The sequence below is a fragment of the Cloeon dipterum genome, chromosome 1, assembly GCF_949628265.1.
Source record: "Cloeon dipterum chromosome 1, ieCloDipt1.1, whole genome shotgun sequence".
In the NCBI taxonomy this organism is placed as follows: Eukaryota; Metazoa; Arthropoda; class Insecta; order Ephemeroptera; family Baetidae; genus Cloeon; species Cloeon dipterum.
Window position 1 is genome coordinate 22450747 of NC_088786.1, and position 19151 is coordinate 22469897.

The 19151-nt window shown below is 43.7% G+C and overlaps 1 protein-coding gene across 3 annotated transcripts in view; it reads right to left on the reverse strand.

Annotated features, from left to right (window-relative positions):
- fra (frazzled) overlaps nucleotides 1–18404 on the reverse strand; it is a 34444-nt gene extending 16040 nt beyond the window's left edge. For all 3 annotated transcript variants that reach the window (XM_065476327.1, XM_065476329.1, XM_065476326.1), the window contains exon 1: nucleotides 18121–18404. In XM_065476327.1, coding sequence (XP_065332399.1) covers nucleotides 18121–18205 — 85 coding nt within the window. In that variant the 5' untranslated portion in view covers nucleotides 18206–18404. The remainder of the gene's footprint in view (nucleotides 1–18120) is intronic.
- Between the last annotated feature and the right edge of the window lie 747 nt (nucleotides 18405–19151).

A 19151-nucleotide genomic window follows, 5' to 3' on the forward strand; every position in this document is an offset into this window, starting at 1 on the left:
CCACAATTAAAGGCTTCTGTGGCCCACGTATCTCCATTGCAAATTACTCCTTTTTTGCAACCACACCAATTTAAGTGCTAATTACCTCAAGGTTATGCTCTGTATTTTCGCTTCTGGTTTGAATTTAAAAAATAGGGAACGAAAGGTCAAAACCTCGCTTTCAAAGGTTAGATAAACAACAATATTCATGAAATAGTTGTTTATTAGTGCATCAGTCATTGTTAGTAATGTTGTCAACAGATGGCTGTAATTGAATTAAAGGCATATCATAATAGTAACTAGCGAATAATTAGTACATTGCTTAACTACACGTTTTAGAAATGCTGTTGCGGATTTTTTCGGTCTGATGTGAGCATTCATATTTTACAAAATATACAGGTTTCCAAGATCAAACAGTTGAAAATAAGAAAAAGACGATTCAACTGATTCCTACAATTTTTTTAATATCAAACGTACGTGTTTTCGTGTTTTGACATTAAATCCATACGAAATCGCTTAAGAGTCCCCTTTTATTCCACAGAGCTTATCATAAGCCTAAAAGGGTCGTAACACCTCGCACTTCCACTCCAGCGCGCCGCACACGGCACACGCCTGATTGACCAGCACAGGGCGGAATTGGCCTGCAAAGCAAAGAGCCGATCGCGAAAGCCCGGCAGCGGTGTTCCCCGCCTTGCTATTGTGTTTGTTTGCACAGCATTTTCGCAACAATCTAGCCAGCAGTTTTGGGCGCGAAAATCTTGTGAACAGAAGGGCACGGCCTCCGATATTGGAATTCCTGAGCCACATGAAAGGGTTGCTGGCGGGCCGACTACTATATACTCGCTCGGTTGCTTGCTCCTCACCGCCTGGCATTATTAGCAGCAAAGCGTGCGCGACACTCGCTCTCTGCCAGTCTGTTATTCGGTCTTTGGTCGCCGGGGCGCGCGACACACGCAAAATTATCCGCCGCGAGCTATTGGAAAAGAGCGAGATTGATCCGACGAGGCGCCGGCTCCGCCGCCGCGCTGAAATTGGATGCGAAGCCAATTTGCATCTCGGCAGCGGGCACAATTCGCGCATGAGTTGTCATTAGCGAAGGGGACCCAAATTAAATACACGCATTGTTCGCTTTTCCGCTGCACAGAGATATAGGCACTCTTTGTTTAGACTCGTCAGTGCAGTGCACGCACACCGCCGCCTCGGCACAGACAGACGCGGATGTTTGGTTTCCAGAGCTATTTTCAGGGATTTTGTCCGGACAGCGGCAGGCATTCCGGAGAGATTCTTTCTCCCTGATAACACACGCGGCCCTGGAAATGGGAGAACGAGCCTTTTTTCGCTTTTTTTTATATTTAATTAAACGTGGAGAAGAGTGAAGCACGCGCGTGCTTTTATCTCTTTGCCTGTCAAAAATGCAGCTGACAGAGCGTACAGTCCCTCGCTTGCTTTCAACACAATTCTGGGAACGGGTCGCCTCATAAATTATTCAGATCGAATTGTTTTGGACGCGTCCTCGTGCACTGCGCGAATCAATTTCTATTCGACTCTCGACCCCAGTTAGAGTATACGCGCGAGGAATCAAATTTCTTTTAATTCTGCATGACAATGTGTGCGATCCAATGAATTTTGAATTTATCACATGATGCCTTTCACATAAAACTGGGCTCTTGTGTTCAACTTCGCCATGCGTTTTTATCATTATTATTTTCAATTCAGTGTAGTTTCTTCTGTAAGAATTAAAAACCTTCCTATATAATATAAAATCTGCTGTGGGAGATGGATATCGAAAAAAATGTCTTTTCGTGTTTTCTGCTGAGGGCAGGAAAGATTTAGGATACGCCAAGTGTACCTAAACTCGTGGTTCTCAAGATTTTTTGTTGCCAATGTGTTTTTTTTACCATAAAATTGAAAAGACAGGGCGACAAAATTAAAGTTTCATAGATCATATTTGATATGAGAATATTTTTAAATAAACCAATCTCTTTGTTTAGTGCTAGTTTTTAACTATGTGACGTGTTCTGGATGACCCAACGACTCTTCAATCTCAGAATATTTGGCTAACATTGCTAAATAAATTATTTATTTGACATCCATATTGTTGATGAGGCATGGCAAATTTCTCAAAATTTAGCGGGAACAAATTAACTATTGTGTTCTCCAGTCGTAAAGCACTACAAATTGAGAAAAGATGTCATAAAGAACTAAGATGTATTTGAGATATGTGAAATCTGTCAACCAAATCTGTTTAAGACCAAGGTCTTAAATAGAAATTTCACAGGAGAGATGCAACCAGTTTTAGCCACCGCGCGGAGTGAAATGGTTGCAGCGGATCTTTACGGAGATTTTTGCAAAGATTTTGTGCGGAAACCAGATGTGTGGGTCGAGTTTGGGTTGCTTTTAACATTTACAGGCAGACCGTTTCTTTATTTATCTGTTCACAATATAAATGAGGAAACATCCGGCTGTCCCAAAATAATAAACCTTTTTAAGGGATGCCACTGAGAAACTATGTAGTTTGAACCTTTCTCATTTTTAAAATATTTTTTTTCTTCTGGCTGACCACTGTGTTATTTTACCGTCACCATACGGATGTTCATTGATCATTGCACTAGTATTGAGTTTGGCATCTAATTACTGTCTTCTTATCAACTTAATTAACTATCCATTCCATTATTAATTGCGAAAATTTATTTTATGATATGCTAAATTAGCATAGAGATATTACAAGTATTTTGATTGACGCTAGCCCTATAGCTTTTTAAGATTTACAATAAAATAAATTAAAAGTAAAAATGGCGAGCAGAAGAGATTAGCAAAATAATGTGGTTTCTAAATGGAACAGGGGATATTGAAAACTCGAGAGATGTTGGCGTAGAAGACGAGGCTTTCCATTTCCTACCAAAAGAAACGTCACATTAGTTCTTTTCCACAAAATTCGTTCGTTTGAGAAATCGAGATACGCGTTTAAATTGCCCCCAGCTGGCTGCAGCGTCAAATTGGACGAGACTTGGGAGATGGGAACTGGGAACACACATATCTTTTTCCGAAGAGAAATGATAGAGCCCAAAAGGCCGATCTGCTCTGGCTGGATGCTGGCCGACGGTGGCAGAACCAATTTCGGCGAATCCAGTGGACCCGCATTCTCATTCAGATCAAGTTTCCTTGAGCTCGGAGCAATCATACACGTCTCGAGATTGCAATTTCGCTTGAGAAACGGGCCGAATTCCGACGCCGTGCACGCGGGGTGAGTTATTTTGCGAATTAAAACGCCGGCGGAGCAAATTTCCAATTACACGAGCGGGCGCTGGAACAGCTCTCTAGGGACGACACCGCTCCAGCATTAGCCAAATTACTTGGCCGTATCATCATCGGTTGATAAAATATTGATCTATCTATCTGTCTGCATGCGTGCGGCGGGGTGGCGCGCGTATATTTCGCGTCGAGGCACCACCATCACCACATCCCGGCAATTTTCTCTTTGGGGGTCTGCCACAATTGCACATATCGGCTGGCTGGCAAACAAAGGAGATTTGCACAGAAACGAGCGGCTGTTGGTGTCAGATGTTGCTGCTGGGAAAACACCAGCTGTCGCAACAAGCGCACCAATGAGCTAGCGGGTGAGCAGAGCAGCCTCTTGAATTTTATCCAGAATAAGTCCATTTGAGCGAGTGTCTGCTGCCCCGGGACGAGTGAAAGAGCATAAAGATCGGATTTTAATTAAACGGTGTGTTTGCCTCCGCTGCGAAATTGCGAATCGAGCGGAGATAGAAAAAGAAAAGCTGCGTCCGCTCTTTTATATGGCTGCGTTTAGCAGCTCTTTAAATATTTCTCGTCGGCGAAAATTTCGCTCTCTTTGAGCTTATAATTGGTTTCTGCCACTGGTGCGTTAAGGGCTTTGCTAAATCTGCCCTTTTCGGTAGACCAAAATTACATCCTAAAGAAGAAAATTCGAGCAAAGTTGCGGGTAAAAAGGACTCACTTTTTTCTTTTGCCAAAAAATATGAGAGAAAGAGGAGTAAGCTCCTAGGTCGTGAATTCAGGGAAATCTTCGCTAATTAGCTATAAGGGGCCTTTTGAAATAAATAGAAGCGGAATATTTTTTATCAAGAACACAAAGGACTTAAATTATGAAGGGGTTTCGTGTCCATTTATTCTGCTAAATTTAACACAAGCTAAAAGTAGTCAAACAAATACTTGAAAATTAATGATATCACTTACGAAAAGTGCGTCATCGTAGTAAAATGAGACATAAATCAGCAGTGCTGTTTATTTCCAGGGCGTTAATTTTCAATAAACAGCTCGTTCTATCTCCATCTCTGATTTATTAACAGCACAATAAATCAACTCTTTATGCTCTAATGTACCATTAATTCCGGCCTCTTTTTTGTGGCGCGCTGCTACTGAAATTCAGATTTACAGCGGTTGGCTCATCGCGCAATAATTTTTATGCTATCTGCCGCGGCGTGGCTATAAATTGGAGGCGCGAAACCGCGCGAGTAATTCGCTGTGATGGCACAGCAGAGAAAAACGACCGGACGAGAGATGAAAAATCATTGATAATCAATAGATAGGAGGCGGGAAAGAGAAATGCAGCCGTTGTGTTATGTCAGCAGCAGGCAGTCACTTCTTCGCGTAAAACGTCCCAATAGGGCCATTTGGACGGCTACTTAATACCCTTCCCTTCGCCGGATTTATTTTGCTTGTTCGGCGCAAAGGAGGCCATTTTTATTTGTGGGCTATCGAGAGGTTTCAGCCTCGCATCATTATGCGAATGAAAAGCTTTGCTCTTGCTCGCCGACTTAGAAAATTTCCTTTGAGGAACCTGTGGAGGTGGATGAAAGGAAGAGGAGGATTGATTTTCGGCAGGGTTCATATCACACAGTATAAAGACTGCTTTCATCTCTTTCTCCTTTTGCAAGCTAACAAGTTGCCAGTCGGTTGGTCTGCTGGGCCGGCCTCGGCGAATATAAATCCATTTATTTATTTTTCAAACATAAACAGCCATAATTCTGGCGGCTCTCCATCCTTTAAATTTTAATACTCACACCAACTCCTCTTCGCTAGAAAAGCAAGCAAGCAAACTTTTATATAGGGCTCACCGCGGTGCGAGCAGGATTAGAGCTTGTAAGACAAATTATGTCCGCCGTTGCGCTCTCAGAGAGAAGTCTCTGAATTTATTTTGTGTTTGTCATTTGGGACCAATGAGAGGGAAGTGCAAAAAACAGGTTACATCCAACTGTCCGTGACACACTTTTGTAGGTAACTTAAAAAGAATATTTATGGCAGCTTTAAGCAAGTAAAACAATTTCTTTCGTATAACAGAGCTGTAATTTTATAAACTAACAGAGTTTGATACGCTTAATACTTGATTCTTTAACAATGATTTTAAATTGATTGCGTCGGCCCCCTAAGTATTGACCAGCGCTTTTAATAATGTTGTTGTATAGAGTAGAAAATAATCCAAATTCAGCTTTGGAGCATTTCAAAGCTCTTCTGATTTACAACATGCAAATTCATGAATACTAATTCCACTTATTCATTATTCTTGCAAGCAACAAAACGTTGGCACAATAGCAGCCAAATTTCCACCCTTGTGCACAAGTTTCTCACTTCCCTTCTGAGTTGCGAGTGCGGTCGGAAGGCCCTCGCCTTTATTTAATACTGCCACAGCTCACACACACATGCTTCTGGCTTCTTGCTCTGGCGTCTTTTCATTTCCACTCCCTGGCTCCCTAATGTAAATAACGTGTAATCAAGAATCATTTGTTGAGCTACCATTTATCCTGTCAGTCAGTCAGATTACGTTATTCACCGCGGCGAGGCCGCTAAGTGTGTGTGTGTATTCGTATATATATATATATACATGTAATTCGTGCATGTGGACGAAGAGATTTATTCGGAGCAGGGCACAAACATTAGATTATCCGCCCGCGCGTTCGCTCTCTTTGAGTAATCAAATCAGCGGCCCAAAAGAGAGCAAAAGAGCACCAGCAGGGTTTAGTGTGTGCATTTCCACAAACTCCTCCCTCTCTTTCCGGCCGATTTCCATACCGAGCTGCAAAACGTGGCGCAATTCGAAAGGCCTTTTTGCGCATATCAGCATACAAGGCGAGGGCGGCTCATTTCGAATTCGCAGCAACCGTTTCTCCCTTTGCCGGCCGGATTTGGCCCGACACCTGCTGAAATTCTTTTTATCCCAGCTTTTAGTCACCCCATTTGAGAGAGAAAAAAAGGAGAAACTCGTCGCTGGAGGAACAATTTGGGCGCAATCTTCTTTGCATGAAAGTTTAAACGTGTACAGGAGAGCAGAGGCAAAATGTGTTTGCCTCAGCAGTGCTTTTAGTGGCTAAGAAGATTTAGAGGGGTTTATTTTGAAACACTCAAACTTTTTCCATCGCTTTCAAAGAACGCTTCAAATATTCACGCTAATATTTTTACCAATTCTAAATCCGAGAAATTCGCAGAAATGACAATTTCAGCTCCTACGAAGTAACCATAAATACGCCGCTCTCTTCCCGCACATCTTTCTGCTCGGCGACACATCTCGTTTCAATCAATGTGTGCACTCGAGTGAGCAGCGTTGATACACAAACGCATTATTCATAGCTCAAGAGATGGCCATCAACGCCAGCACCAATTACCTGAACGAGCTAGCAGGGCTGGAGAGAAAAGAAAAATTATTACAGCACGTCGTCATGGTGAACACGCAGACAATTGAATTTGAAAGAGGCATGAAACCACATGACGCGTGTGTGTGCCTGCCAGAGATAAACAAGAAAGAACGGCTGACTTTGACTGCTCGCTAGAGCAACAAGAGAGCAAGAGTGCGACACTCTTGAAGTCTTGGAGAAGAGAACTTGATACCTCTTTCTTGCTCCTCTCGACTCGAGAATTCGCTGCTTCCTGTCTCATCAATTCAATCCGCTGGCTTGGGAACTCGCGACGCATTAATTAAAGACCAATTTATTTTGACAAAACTAATTCCGCGCCGACTCTCGTGAACTTTTCTCATCTCGTACCGTTTGATTACCCTCTTTGTGCCCGTGTGAGCCGTATTTTACGTTTTTGATAGATTTTCATAGCTTGCAGCAAAGTCAACCAACTTTTCTTGCCTTGATCCAAGTTTTCGCACTGCGAAAAATTCGCTTTGACGCTGGAAAATGTAGCATGCGTGCCTGTTGAAATTAAATTTTGTTCGCCGAAATTGGTTTCGTTTGAGCAGCCAGAACTGTTTCTGAGTTTATAATTAACTCACGAGAGAATGGAAAAACAAATATGATATTATATTTATATTAACTATTCGCAAATGAGTACAAAACCACGTTTCGTTTCACTCCATCAAAACAAACCATTTTTTTACCGCTTCGCAGCTGGCGCGATTTTTGTAGAATATTTGTTTTACAAGTCATCAGCAACAGCAAAAAAGGAAGCCCTTCAAATAATCCAACTATTTCTACGAGGGAGAGAAAAATCGAAGCAAAAGCTGCCATTTCCACGCCGGTTGTGGGCTTTTTTGTGCGTAACACTCACTCCCGCCGAGAGAGACCCTTTTCATCGGTTGCCGCCACGCGAAAAGCGCTTTCCAAATCGAATGTGCACGCGCGAGAAATGGGGTTGCGAATTCGCACCACTCAGCACGTCGATGAAACACACATATTTTGATTCGAGCTGCAGCAGGCGGAAACGCGTGCACTCGCACACGAGAGTGAAAATCGGCGGCGCGCCGTGCTGGCTGTCACGGCTTATTTCATTTTCCTCCCCCTGCCCGACATACCAGCCAGCTTCAAAGCAGACAGAGAGGGTATCTGCCGACGGGGGTGGGTGGTGCTGGCGCACGCAAAAGCAACCCTCAGGTGACTGCTGTGCAAACTTACTTAGGAAATTGTGAAAGCCAGCAGCAGCACGCAGAGACACACACACACACACACACACACACACACACACACACACACACTTGGCTAGATCGCAGGCCCCTAGCCGTGCTCGCTGAGTAATTAATTTATGGAGTCAATTTTTGCCCGGCGACATTTTCCATTCCATTGTGGCTGTGCATGCTGGCGATAAACATTAACCGGCCTGCGTGTCCATCCCGCGCGAAAGGGAGAACGTAAATAAAGAGCCGTCCGCCTGGCCGGGGAAACAATTAAAACGAGGCCATCTGTCAACGTGCGACCTGGAAATTTAGCCCGCTCCGGTTACACCCCAACAGTGCAGATCTAAATTTAGAGGTTTTGGAATAACGCTCGGGAGGAAATCATTTTTTGTTCCAAACCGACGCGTGACAGCTTCAGGGAGCGGGTAAAGTGGTGCCACAAGAGGCAGCAGTTGTTTGTGCCTGTGAATCAAAATGCAGCTGCAGTGCTCGCGTAGGGTAAGATAATGGAAGCCAGTCGTTTGGTGGTGGAGTTGTGCACAACAGTACGGGGAAGACATTTTCAGCCTCCATAATTAAAACGTGAGAGCGTAATTCAATTCTGGAACATAATCTCTCACTTGGAAACTTACGTAAGCCTTTTAATTTCAATAAGACATTTTAATCAATTAACTCAACTCTATGAAGTTAAAGAACTGTATTATTTTCTGACTTGTCTTATTCGATGTATTTTTTATGTATATGAGTGAGAATAAACATTTAAAGATAAGCAAATATTTTTAATTTAGTATCAAAACTATTTAAAGTAATTTTAATAAAAAAAATAATGTTAAAAATCGAATCGATAGGCTATGCTATAGAAGCACAGTATGAAATAATGTGAAATGCCAAACATTTTTAGTCATAGACTACGCAGTGAACCATTTTAAAAATCAAATTTGATAACGAACTGAACTAAAATATCTCCAATATTTTACATTCGCTTCAATCGCTTTAAATCTAACTAGCAACCAATCTAACTAGTGTTTGCTGGACTTGAAAGAATTAAACGCTTTGGAAACGTTTCACTAAGCACAAATTACAAAGACAAGAGACGATGACACAAAATCGATCGAGCCTAATATTTGGAATCGAGTGCATTGTGGCAAGAATTTTTCCATTTCAAAACACATTGAATGGTTAATTGGCATGTTCAGTGGGACTATACCCAGTGTTGGGTGAACAAACAAAATCGCCACTAGTGTGCACGTGGCGACTGGCGACATTGAGTATTTATTCTCGTTGTTTGCATTTATTTGCACCGACGAGAGAACGGTAATCGCGAGAGCGTTCCTGCTTTGCGAGTCAGCAGCGTTAGCATTTCAGCGCGGCAGAGCAAAAAAGTTGCATCCTCCGTTGCTTTTGGCGTCGGGCTGCAAACAACGAGCTGTGCTGACTGATGCAGCAGAGAGTGAGCCAGCCTCTCACAGACCGTAATCAATTATCAGCGACCGGCGGGCTCATTTTATTAATAATGCCGTGAAACTGGATTATTCGATTCTATTGAAATCCGTTGACGCGGCACCGGCGTCAGAACGAGCCGGCACCGTTTAGCCTGCAGATTAAACTCTCGCAAAAGCTAGGCGCCGTGATTAATGTTCGCACGTGTATGGCAGAAAGAGACGGATTACAGGCGCGCCTTTGAAGTGCAAACCCTTTTGATGTGTTTTACCTGAAAGCGGAAGGCAAAAATGAATGATGTGCAAACATGTGTCCTCTCTCGTATTAATATTTATTTTGTCTATCGTTAGTGCAGCGTTTTTCCCATTGACGCATCCACGATATAATGTTGTTTTCGAGCGATTTTGTCGATAGGCATGTAAAGCATCACCAGCTTATATTCAGTGCCAGTTCTTATTTGAAAATTAAACCTCGTATATTTAGTAGGAGAACTCCAATAAATTTGTTGAGCATCATCATATTTATCGCTAAGCCTCTAGGCTGTTAGCAAAACGGGTTTATATTTTCACAGTAAACAAAGGCTTGAAGCATCAAAATATAAATGTGTTTGAAGAGATATGGGAACATGTTATTGCTTCTACCCCGAGCACGCTCGCAAAAATTTCATTACGCAACACCGCCATGCACGTATCAGGCAAATATGCTTGCCGACGTCTCTCCACCCGTTCGTCCAATCTTGAGTCAATTTTGCAAAGTCTCGACGGCAAAATCTATTTGCATACGTAGTGAAAGCGCCTTCGCAAGCCTTTCCTCAAACAGGATACTTGTATAAAATTTTCATGTATTCCATGCATATTTGTCGCGCTCGCGCTCTGGTCCCCGCGCCGATCGTTTTTTTCTATTCTCGCGCCAAGCAATTTGTTCAAATTGCTTCGAGCATTATTATTTTCCTCCCTGTGCTGTAAATACATTCTCGAAAACCGGCGGAACAGAAGGAACGCTCGAAGTGCACTGACATATCAATTTTCCCGAGCACTTTGCCATTATTATTCAGGAAACGAGGCTCTATTACTCCGGTTTGCCATTTTGTTATAATAACCCAGGCTCTTTCCTCTTTCTCTCTCGCGCGCAACGAACCTTTCGCATTTTATATTTCTCGCTGGCAAACAACAACAGCGACGACGACGTCGGCGAAGGAAGCAGCGGCAACAGCACCAGGGAAATTCAAATTACGCTATAATGTAATCCTCGCGGCGCCTGGCTCGTTTTTCGCGCGGCCTCGCACGAGCAAAACAAGCAGGTAATATATAACGAAAAAACCTCGTTACACCGAGGGTCGAAAGGGGATTAGAGACCGGAATTGCAGGAGAAAGGCGGGGCGAACTAATTGTGTTAAAATTTCATTTCCAATTTTGATGTCACCGGGCGCCGAGTGAAAGAGAGCGGCGCGTGGCTCTGAACGTGCAGACGTAATTTATCTGGACAAGAGAGGCTGGCCGGAGATCAAAAGCGACGGACGCAACAGCAGCAGAGCCACTTCATAATTTCCATAATCGAGTCGAGGAGCAGCGTAGGTGCGGAGGAGCAGTGAAACAGTTTGCCACTTCACAGAGCACAGAGGCAAATCCCGGCGGCCTGGTGCCTGTGTAAATCATGCGGGCTGCGAAACAACGCGCACAAACGCCGCACACACATTGTTCGTATATATATACGTATAGCATGTACGAGAGTGCACGGCTCTAGCTGCTGTGTGTTTGTGTATGCGAAAAGGCCACTCGAGGAGATCACACGTGCGTCGTGTCCACCGGCCAGACCGCAATAAAGCTAAATATTTGCAAAGGCTTTCGTGCAAGTGAGGAGGAACACAGCAGCGCACACCATCGCATTCGACGGAGAGAGAGAGAGAGAGAGAGCATTTTGAAGCCGATTGCCTCCTGTCTTTCTCAATCGTTGGTTTCGAGGGGTTTGGGATTACTGTTCGGAATGTGCGGCGCTTAGTTGTGACTCACAATCAGAAAATACAATCAGGTGGAGGTGTTGAAATTCGAGCCCTCTATAGATCAAGTGGTTGCAGACAAAATGTGAAGGCTGAATTTCAGCCTAAAATATATGATTATTCAATTCTGTTTCGAAAAATCAGCAGGACGTTCACATGTGTGTTGTAATACAAATTGCATTGAAAACTCACTTTGGTAAAAAAAAAAGGGATTGATAATGGCCAGTTGGGGCAATATTTCCACTCAGCAACCAATTAGCCTGGCTCGTAACAAAAAAGAAGGCTAGTTTTTCATTAACCGCTTCAAAAAAAGCAAAAAATTAACTTGGGCAAAGGATCAATACACAACACACATTTAGCGTAGGTTCTGAGCTTGATTTTCGCGCAATAATTTACCCCAAAAATTACCTCACCGTCGTCTTGTGCTAAAATATACCAACAGAGCCACCACTATATGTAAATGCGAAAGCCATTACAGAGACAACCGGCAGCACTCTGGGGCGAAATTAAAAATTTAAAATTTATGTTCAATTTCGACGCGCACGAATAGCGACATCAAAGCCGCGAAAATAACCGAGCGCCCATTAAAAAGGGGCCAGAGAGTGAACCCTTTACTTTCCGACCGACGATATTTCTTATAATTTATGGATGCACGGTAGAAAATGCGCTGCCACCGCCGCTGCTCCTTCTCTCGTCGCTGACGGTAATGGCGGTAATACGAATTTGAGCAGCCAGAGACGCATTCCCCATAAACGAACGACGAGGCTGCGGCTGCACCAATGTATTGCCTGGCGAAGCGCCAAAAAAGCCGGCGCTTATTTACAACCCCGCGACGGGACGGCCTGAGCGTGGGCCGCGGACAAAAAGTTTTGTGCAGCGACAGCGCTGTGGTGCGGCTGTCGTTTTTATGGCGACGCTAAGAATTAAAGTGCAATCGGGGGGCAAAAGATGCTGGAGAAACTCGATCGGTAGACTAATTTGACGTGACAGCTAAATCTATTCTCGAGCTGAGTGGCCTCGTAAACTGCGAGAAAAATACATTTTTAAATTGGTGTTAACTAACTGGACTAGAACCTCTCATGCAAGCAGGGAATTGATTCTAGTGGAGAAATAATGGAAATTAATTTGAAAAAGAGTTGGAGAGTACATACACGAAAAAGTTAGTTTTTCCAGAGATTGTTAGCGAACTTTTCCAATATCAATTTACTTTATTTTTCATTTCGTTAGCTTAATTTTGCAAGCAGAATGTAATAAAATCCACCCGCATGAACATCAAGCAGGCCATGTTGGGTTGGGCTGCCGAAGAGATTTACATCCCTATGTGGCGGGCGAAGTAATTTTCAAGATCCTCCGTCCTAATCTCCAAAGTGCTCCGGAACAAAAGCTGCAGTGCACACGATTTCGAGCCCGTACTTTGCAGAGGGTTCGCCCTCGCCGATATACAAAAAAAGGCTGAAACAGTGCACAAAACTCTTTTCGCATGGCTGGAGAGGAAGATTCCGTCTGCCCAGTGCTTTTTATACTTCTCGCAAACATGCAGCGTCGCAATTTCGTTCGCTTGCCAGTGCAGCGAGCAAGCGAGCGGGCTTATTTCGCGGGATTGCCGTGTGCACCCTGGCTGGCTGTTTGCCCTTCTTCCTATGGGCTTCCGCTCCTTTGTTGTTTCCCTTTATGCTCAGCGCATCAGCGCGGCCGACCCGCCCTTACTGCCGACGCGCTAATCCGCGCAGAATGCAAACGACCGGCTGCCGTTTTGCGCCAAACAAGCGGCACGCGATTTTTTTCCCAAGTAATTCGCACGGATTTCCCGCAGAGTTGGAAACGCTTAATGCAACCCGATGGCCGACAGAAAAGGGGCCCACGTGCGTGAAAAGGGGGTTGTGCCGCTGACACAAGGCGAAAATAGTTCGGACAGCGCTGATAAAAATTCTTTTGAAGTCGGTAAGCACTTTGAAACGACTTTCTAAAAGGTCTATTCTCGTGTTCATTAGTAACAGATGTGGCGAACGACAGTCTTAATTTGAAGAATCGCAAAGTTGGATTGAAAAAGTGCTAACAAGTCGCGGTGATGAAACTTTTAAGTGAGACGGACCAAGGACGCTGTCGTTTTCAGCAGAACACTTTGTAAAATGTCCAGGACAGAGCTTCATGCACAAAAGAAAGATCCCTCGAGTACAGAAATACGGTGTAACATTTGTGGATTTTGCACTCCATTCTCCTCCCCTTGTCGAGAAGGGTGCGTTCTATGGTTATTCAATTTCCGTCCTCAAACTGCATTTAGAAAACTGGATCGCCCATTCCTTTTGTTCTTCTCAAGTGCTCGTCAAAGAACAGCACAGAAGTTCGAAGTTGGGATTGGCAAACTTGGTCGCCAAATTGAAAGCTGCCGCGGAATCATCACTTTTGGTCTTGTCTCTGGAGAGCTCTTTTATCCAGCAGAAGACACCAAAACAACTCCGAGTCGCACGCAAAAACTGGATTCGGAAACTTTCCCTCTGAGCCGAATACGTGCAGAACGGGCTGGAAAAGGCACGATCTCCCAACTTGATCCATTATTCGAGCCTAACTTTCTGCAAAACACACCGGCCAACTTTTGAAAAACGAGTCCGGTCGCGGAGCAACAGCAAGGGAAAAGCGGAATAGAGAGAAAGAGAGAGGCACGTACGAGGCACACATATTTTCCAAATTCGAATATTTTCGGCAAACTCCCGTGGGCGAGAGAGAGAGAGAGAGAGCGAAAAAACACGCACCGCGCGCGCGAGATGATGCTCCAGCGGATCGATGAGGGCGCCATCATGACTCATGGTGGCAAGCGGCACTGGGACTGCACTCCCGTCACTTCAAGTGCCAGCGCCCATGGAAGAAATCCCCCCCCCCCCCCCCCGGGCACGTTATGTTGTTATGAAAACATATCACCGCTTCTGGGACACAAACAGTTGTCGTCACTTGCGACCATCACGGGGCAAAAGTCGGTCTCCCGGCGTGCGGGTGCTTGCCTGCCGGTCAGTATGGCTTGCAGGCCAAAACGTTGTTGCTCCTCTCCCGAGGGAGTCCAATAAAATAATGGTCACTGCCGGGACCACCCCGAAACGGACACGCCACTTAATCCAATCCAACCGGCTGCTTTTGTTTCGCCCCAAATGCGGCTGAATGTTTTTGTGAATCAGAGTGAGTGTGTGCGCGGGTACAGAGGATGCAGGGTTAGGCCCGATCGCTCACTCTCCCTCGCATTGCGACCGGCGTCAATATTTTTTGTGTCAAAGTGATACCTCCAACACGTTTGCCTGTTTTTGTTTTCCGGCTTGCTGCCTGGGAAATTTAATTTGGACGGTGATTTACATGCGCACCGCATCTGATTGGACCGACGGAATGGAAAATGGGGATGTTGTTTGTGTGCGGTTCAGGTGTTTGATGCCCTCCCTGCATCGAAATTAGCCCCGATGCTGTGCGGCGCAAAGCTCTCCGTAACAAAGTTATCCTACGCTGGTATTTTGTCTGACTTTTTTTTATCGCACTCACTGTTTTTATTGGCCACGTAGTATTCGGCTTCATGTTGGTAATAGTTAAGTCATTTTTTTATTGCCCAGTGCCTCGTACTGTAAGAGCTCTTTGTTTTGGCCATAAACCCAGTCAAATGGGTATAGAAATGACATTTTTTCAACGCAACGCTCTTGTTTTAAAAAAGACTTACATAGTGTTGAAGGTTGAAGTTTATATTTGTTGGACATACGTTTGACGCTTACGAAATAAATTTCTGGTTACATCCATTAAGTTTTGAAGTTAAAGCAAAGCAGGCTTTCAAAATCCAATAAATTAATAAGTAGTGAGTCCAAAACATCCAATCTCACACGCGATTTTAATTAAAAACAGTCTGTTGTCCTGATTTCACGTGTATACCCTCGTTCCCTATTCATCTCACGAGTATTTTTGATTTGGCAGTTCGTGTAACGGCAGATTTTCTTGTGAGCTACGCGGATGATGCGAGCTTGTTGATCTGTGACTCGCGTCCGCAGGAGTTGGTGCCGAAGGCAGGCGTTGCAGTGGAAACGATGCGGGACTACTGTGCTGAAAATTTCTTAAGGATGAACGTCGACAAGACAGTGGTAATTTCATTCAGAAAGCCAGGTTCCCGACTTGTAGCAGATAATCTGAAGGAGTTGAGTTTGAACGGTTTCCAGGTTTCGTTGGCGGCAGAGGTTAAAATTCTAGGTCTCCGTTTCACAGCGGATTTTTCCTGGAAGCGTCATGGAGAGTACGTCGTTGAAAAGCTGCACTCAGCGACGTTTATGGTGACTTCGCTTTTAAAAATTGTTGATTTCAAACAAGTGCTTAATGTGTACTATGCTTTCGCGTACTCCCATCTCCAGTATGCTGTGATTTTTTGGGGTTCATGCCCCAAAGTACGTCAGGAAGTGTTTGTTGCGCAGAAGCGTCTCATTCGGGCGATGGCTGGAGTTCGTTATTGGCGCTCTCCTGTGCCGCTTGAGTCAGCGAAACCATGGTTCGAGAAGTTTGATTTGTTGCCTGTCTTTTCCATATTTCTATTGCAATGTTGCAAATTTGTGCGTCGTCATCATCACTATTTTCAGCTAGTTAGGGAGGTGCACGGATACAACACTCGCTCCAGAGATAATTATTTTGTGCCCTCCCAGGTGTCAGCGGCGGCTTCTCGAAATCCAAAAATTTACATGCTAAATTTGTATAATAAACTTCCTGAGCAGATTCGGGGCGAGCAGCAGTTAGACGAATACGAAAAGCAGTTAAAGAATTTTGTTTATGCTAACAAATTTTATACTTATGATGAATATCTCAATTTCAGAGCATCAAATGTAGCAAAACACACACACTCGCTTGTTACACAAACATAACGAAATGTTAACACTATGTTTCTTCTTTATTGTTATTAATTATTTTGTTGTTTAAGACTCATTTGTAAATGCGCGGACAGAAATGGAGAAGCTTCGATTTTTGTACCGCTGTGTAATGCAAATAAAGGAAATTAAATTAAAGTACGCAGCCATTAGTTTTTTCATCAGGTCGGGCGTCCGAAATGAAACACGAGTGCGTTTGCGTTGCCTGCTGAAAAAACAAACGCGCTGGAAAAATAATCACCTCCCTTGTGTCATTCAACCCACAAAAATCACGAGAGCACACTTTTTAGCACCCGGCTGCCGCTCTAAATGCCTTTTCCAGCACCGTCTCTTTGCCGTCCATCGAGTGGGTGTATATTGGGGCTAATTTTCGCCGCTCAAAGAGTTGGAATGAAGCGTGAAAAGTTTGCCTATTTATTGTTGGTTAAAATCCGGTAACAAAACTCCAGGGAGCAAAAAAGCAAAATAACAGGCTGCTTGATAGCCAGACTGACGCCTCTCTTTGCACAATGAAGTGTATTCCTAATTAAAAATGCAACCCGACCCCTTTGATACTGCAGCATGTGTGGCCGGTGAAAGAAGAGGCGCGACGCCGTATAAGTGCCGTGTTTTGTGTACCACAACAGGCAATAACAAATTGGCGCAACCCATTATCCACTCGTGTTGCAATTATGATCTCGCCAAGCGAAGATTATATAAAATGCATGCAGCCACTGCGGTGATATTATTGCTCGAATTCGCCCTAATGTGCTCACGCTGCGAGCGAGTGCTGTGTGTGTGCGGTGTGAATTTGTTATGCGCCGTGTGACATTATTTGTGTGCTCAACAGGGCTTGTAATGAAATGCTGATGGTTTACAAATTGCGTTAAGCTGCATGCGTGAATAGCGATCACGACAGATGAATTTTGATTGTTTCGCCGAGACTAAACTAGGTTTGAGATTTCCAAGTTGGATGGCGATCACTTAAATCTTACATTAAAAATTAATTTCTAACAGGGATGTAATAGAATTTCTTTATGTCAACAAAATCAGTGACAAAAAGCCGAATAAAAAATAATTCAAATGATATAATTAGATGCGAAAAACTTGAAAAAGATCCCATTCATTTCTTTGGAAGTTAGGTTCACTCAAAATATCAATCCAAGATCTTAAAAGAACGATAGTACGTTATGTGCAGTAATTATTATTGTAAGATTAACGCTGAGTAAAGAAAAAATTATATAGAAGATAACCACGACGAAGAGATAACTTTGCTGCTTGTTATTTTGGTTCAGACGATAAAAGAGTGTCGGATAGTTAATACTATCAGGATTTTCAATAAATTTGATTTAAATCTATTATACAAGATCACGAATAATTTGGAAAATTTTAAAAAAACTGAAGATAATGTAACAATGAAAAACGGACATTGCTTGTATTTCTTCGATTCCAAAGAGGCATCAATTTATTTGTCCGACTTCAGTAGTTACGCCGAAACTGGTTAGAGAAATAAATTGACGCTTTTTGGTAACGAGGAAATACAAAGTCTGATTTTCTTTGTTACAATGAAACATTCTTCGACTGGCCTGTTCGGTAGAACTCAGGACAGTTTTTTTTAAATTAATTTAAATATTTCTGGCGATAGCAGTAGATGCCATACCTATTCCAACTCTCTATGATGTTCTTTTTCTGAATGAAAATCTTTCCAAATTCAATTTCTTGCTCCTCGTTAGAGATATATTTGAAGTTAAAAAATGTACTCAATTGTAGCAACTGTAAAATGAATACCTTTGGGCGTGCAGACCGTAATAATGCACACAAAGCACCGCGATTCATAATAAACACAGCAGGTGTGCGTCTTGCGAGACAGCCGCTGATGTTTACCAACAAAATCAATCGTACGCTGCTGCAGTTCGATCAATTTGAGCAACAAGAAAAGTGACATCGGACAGCGAGATTGTGTACAAACTGAACGGACTCACCTGCAGAAGTGGACGAGCAGTAAGTGGCTGACAACACTGCGAGGAGCAGCAAGCTAGGCCGAAGCAAGGACTCAAGCGGACGCATTTTGGACTCCGCTCAGGACGATTTCTTCACAGAAACAAAGGCGAGGAGCGCATATTGGACAGTCCAGCCTCAAGGAGCAGTCAGGCGAGAGGTTGCGTCCGAACTAGCCCCGCATATTTTGGACGACAACAACACAAGCGGCCGATGGAGAGGGAGCGGAGCCAACCAGCCAGCCAGCCACAGTGAGCAGTCGTAAAAATGAAATATGTGGAGAGTGGGCATGCGCCCTGCTTTCTCTCGAGCGCCCCTCGCTACCTGACACGCTAAAAGCACGCAAACTCCCTCAGCCGGCTGCGAGTCGAACCAACAGTGATTTGATTCATAAAATGCGCCAAGCTCTGCAGTCTGCAATCCCTGAAGTAATAGGGATCGAAGTAAGTAGAAAAGACAGCAAAGTGCTCATGATTTAATGACCTAACTGAATGCGCGTGAAACACAAATAAATCAGGGTGACTGTGCTACATATTTTGATTAATTTATGATTGAGAACACTAGGTAAAATAAAATAAAAGGAAAATGAGATAGAATTTTATCTTTTGCATTTTTAATTTAAAGTAGATTTATCAGCCAGTAGCGCTGCGCAGCGCCAGCCTGCTAATTTTGGGTTACGCGGACAGCCACCAGCCGCCGGTGAATAAGGGCAAACGATTAAAAAGTGCAGGAGAACAGAAAATGTAGGCCCTTCAGGCAGTTTTAAGACTTCAAACTTCACGTTTAAAATATTGTCAGCCACGCCAGCTACCGGTGAAATTGGCCAGCCGGCGCCGGAAAAAATTCGGCTAAGCCAGTCCTGCCAGCCGCCGCCTTAAATCTCGCGGTTGAGACCTCTAAATTTAAGAAGTATATACATTTTATAAAGGTCCATTAGAACAAAAATTATTTTACACTAAATTTAAAATATTTTAGTTGAGACCACGTATAAAACTTAACACTTGATCCTATATCA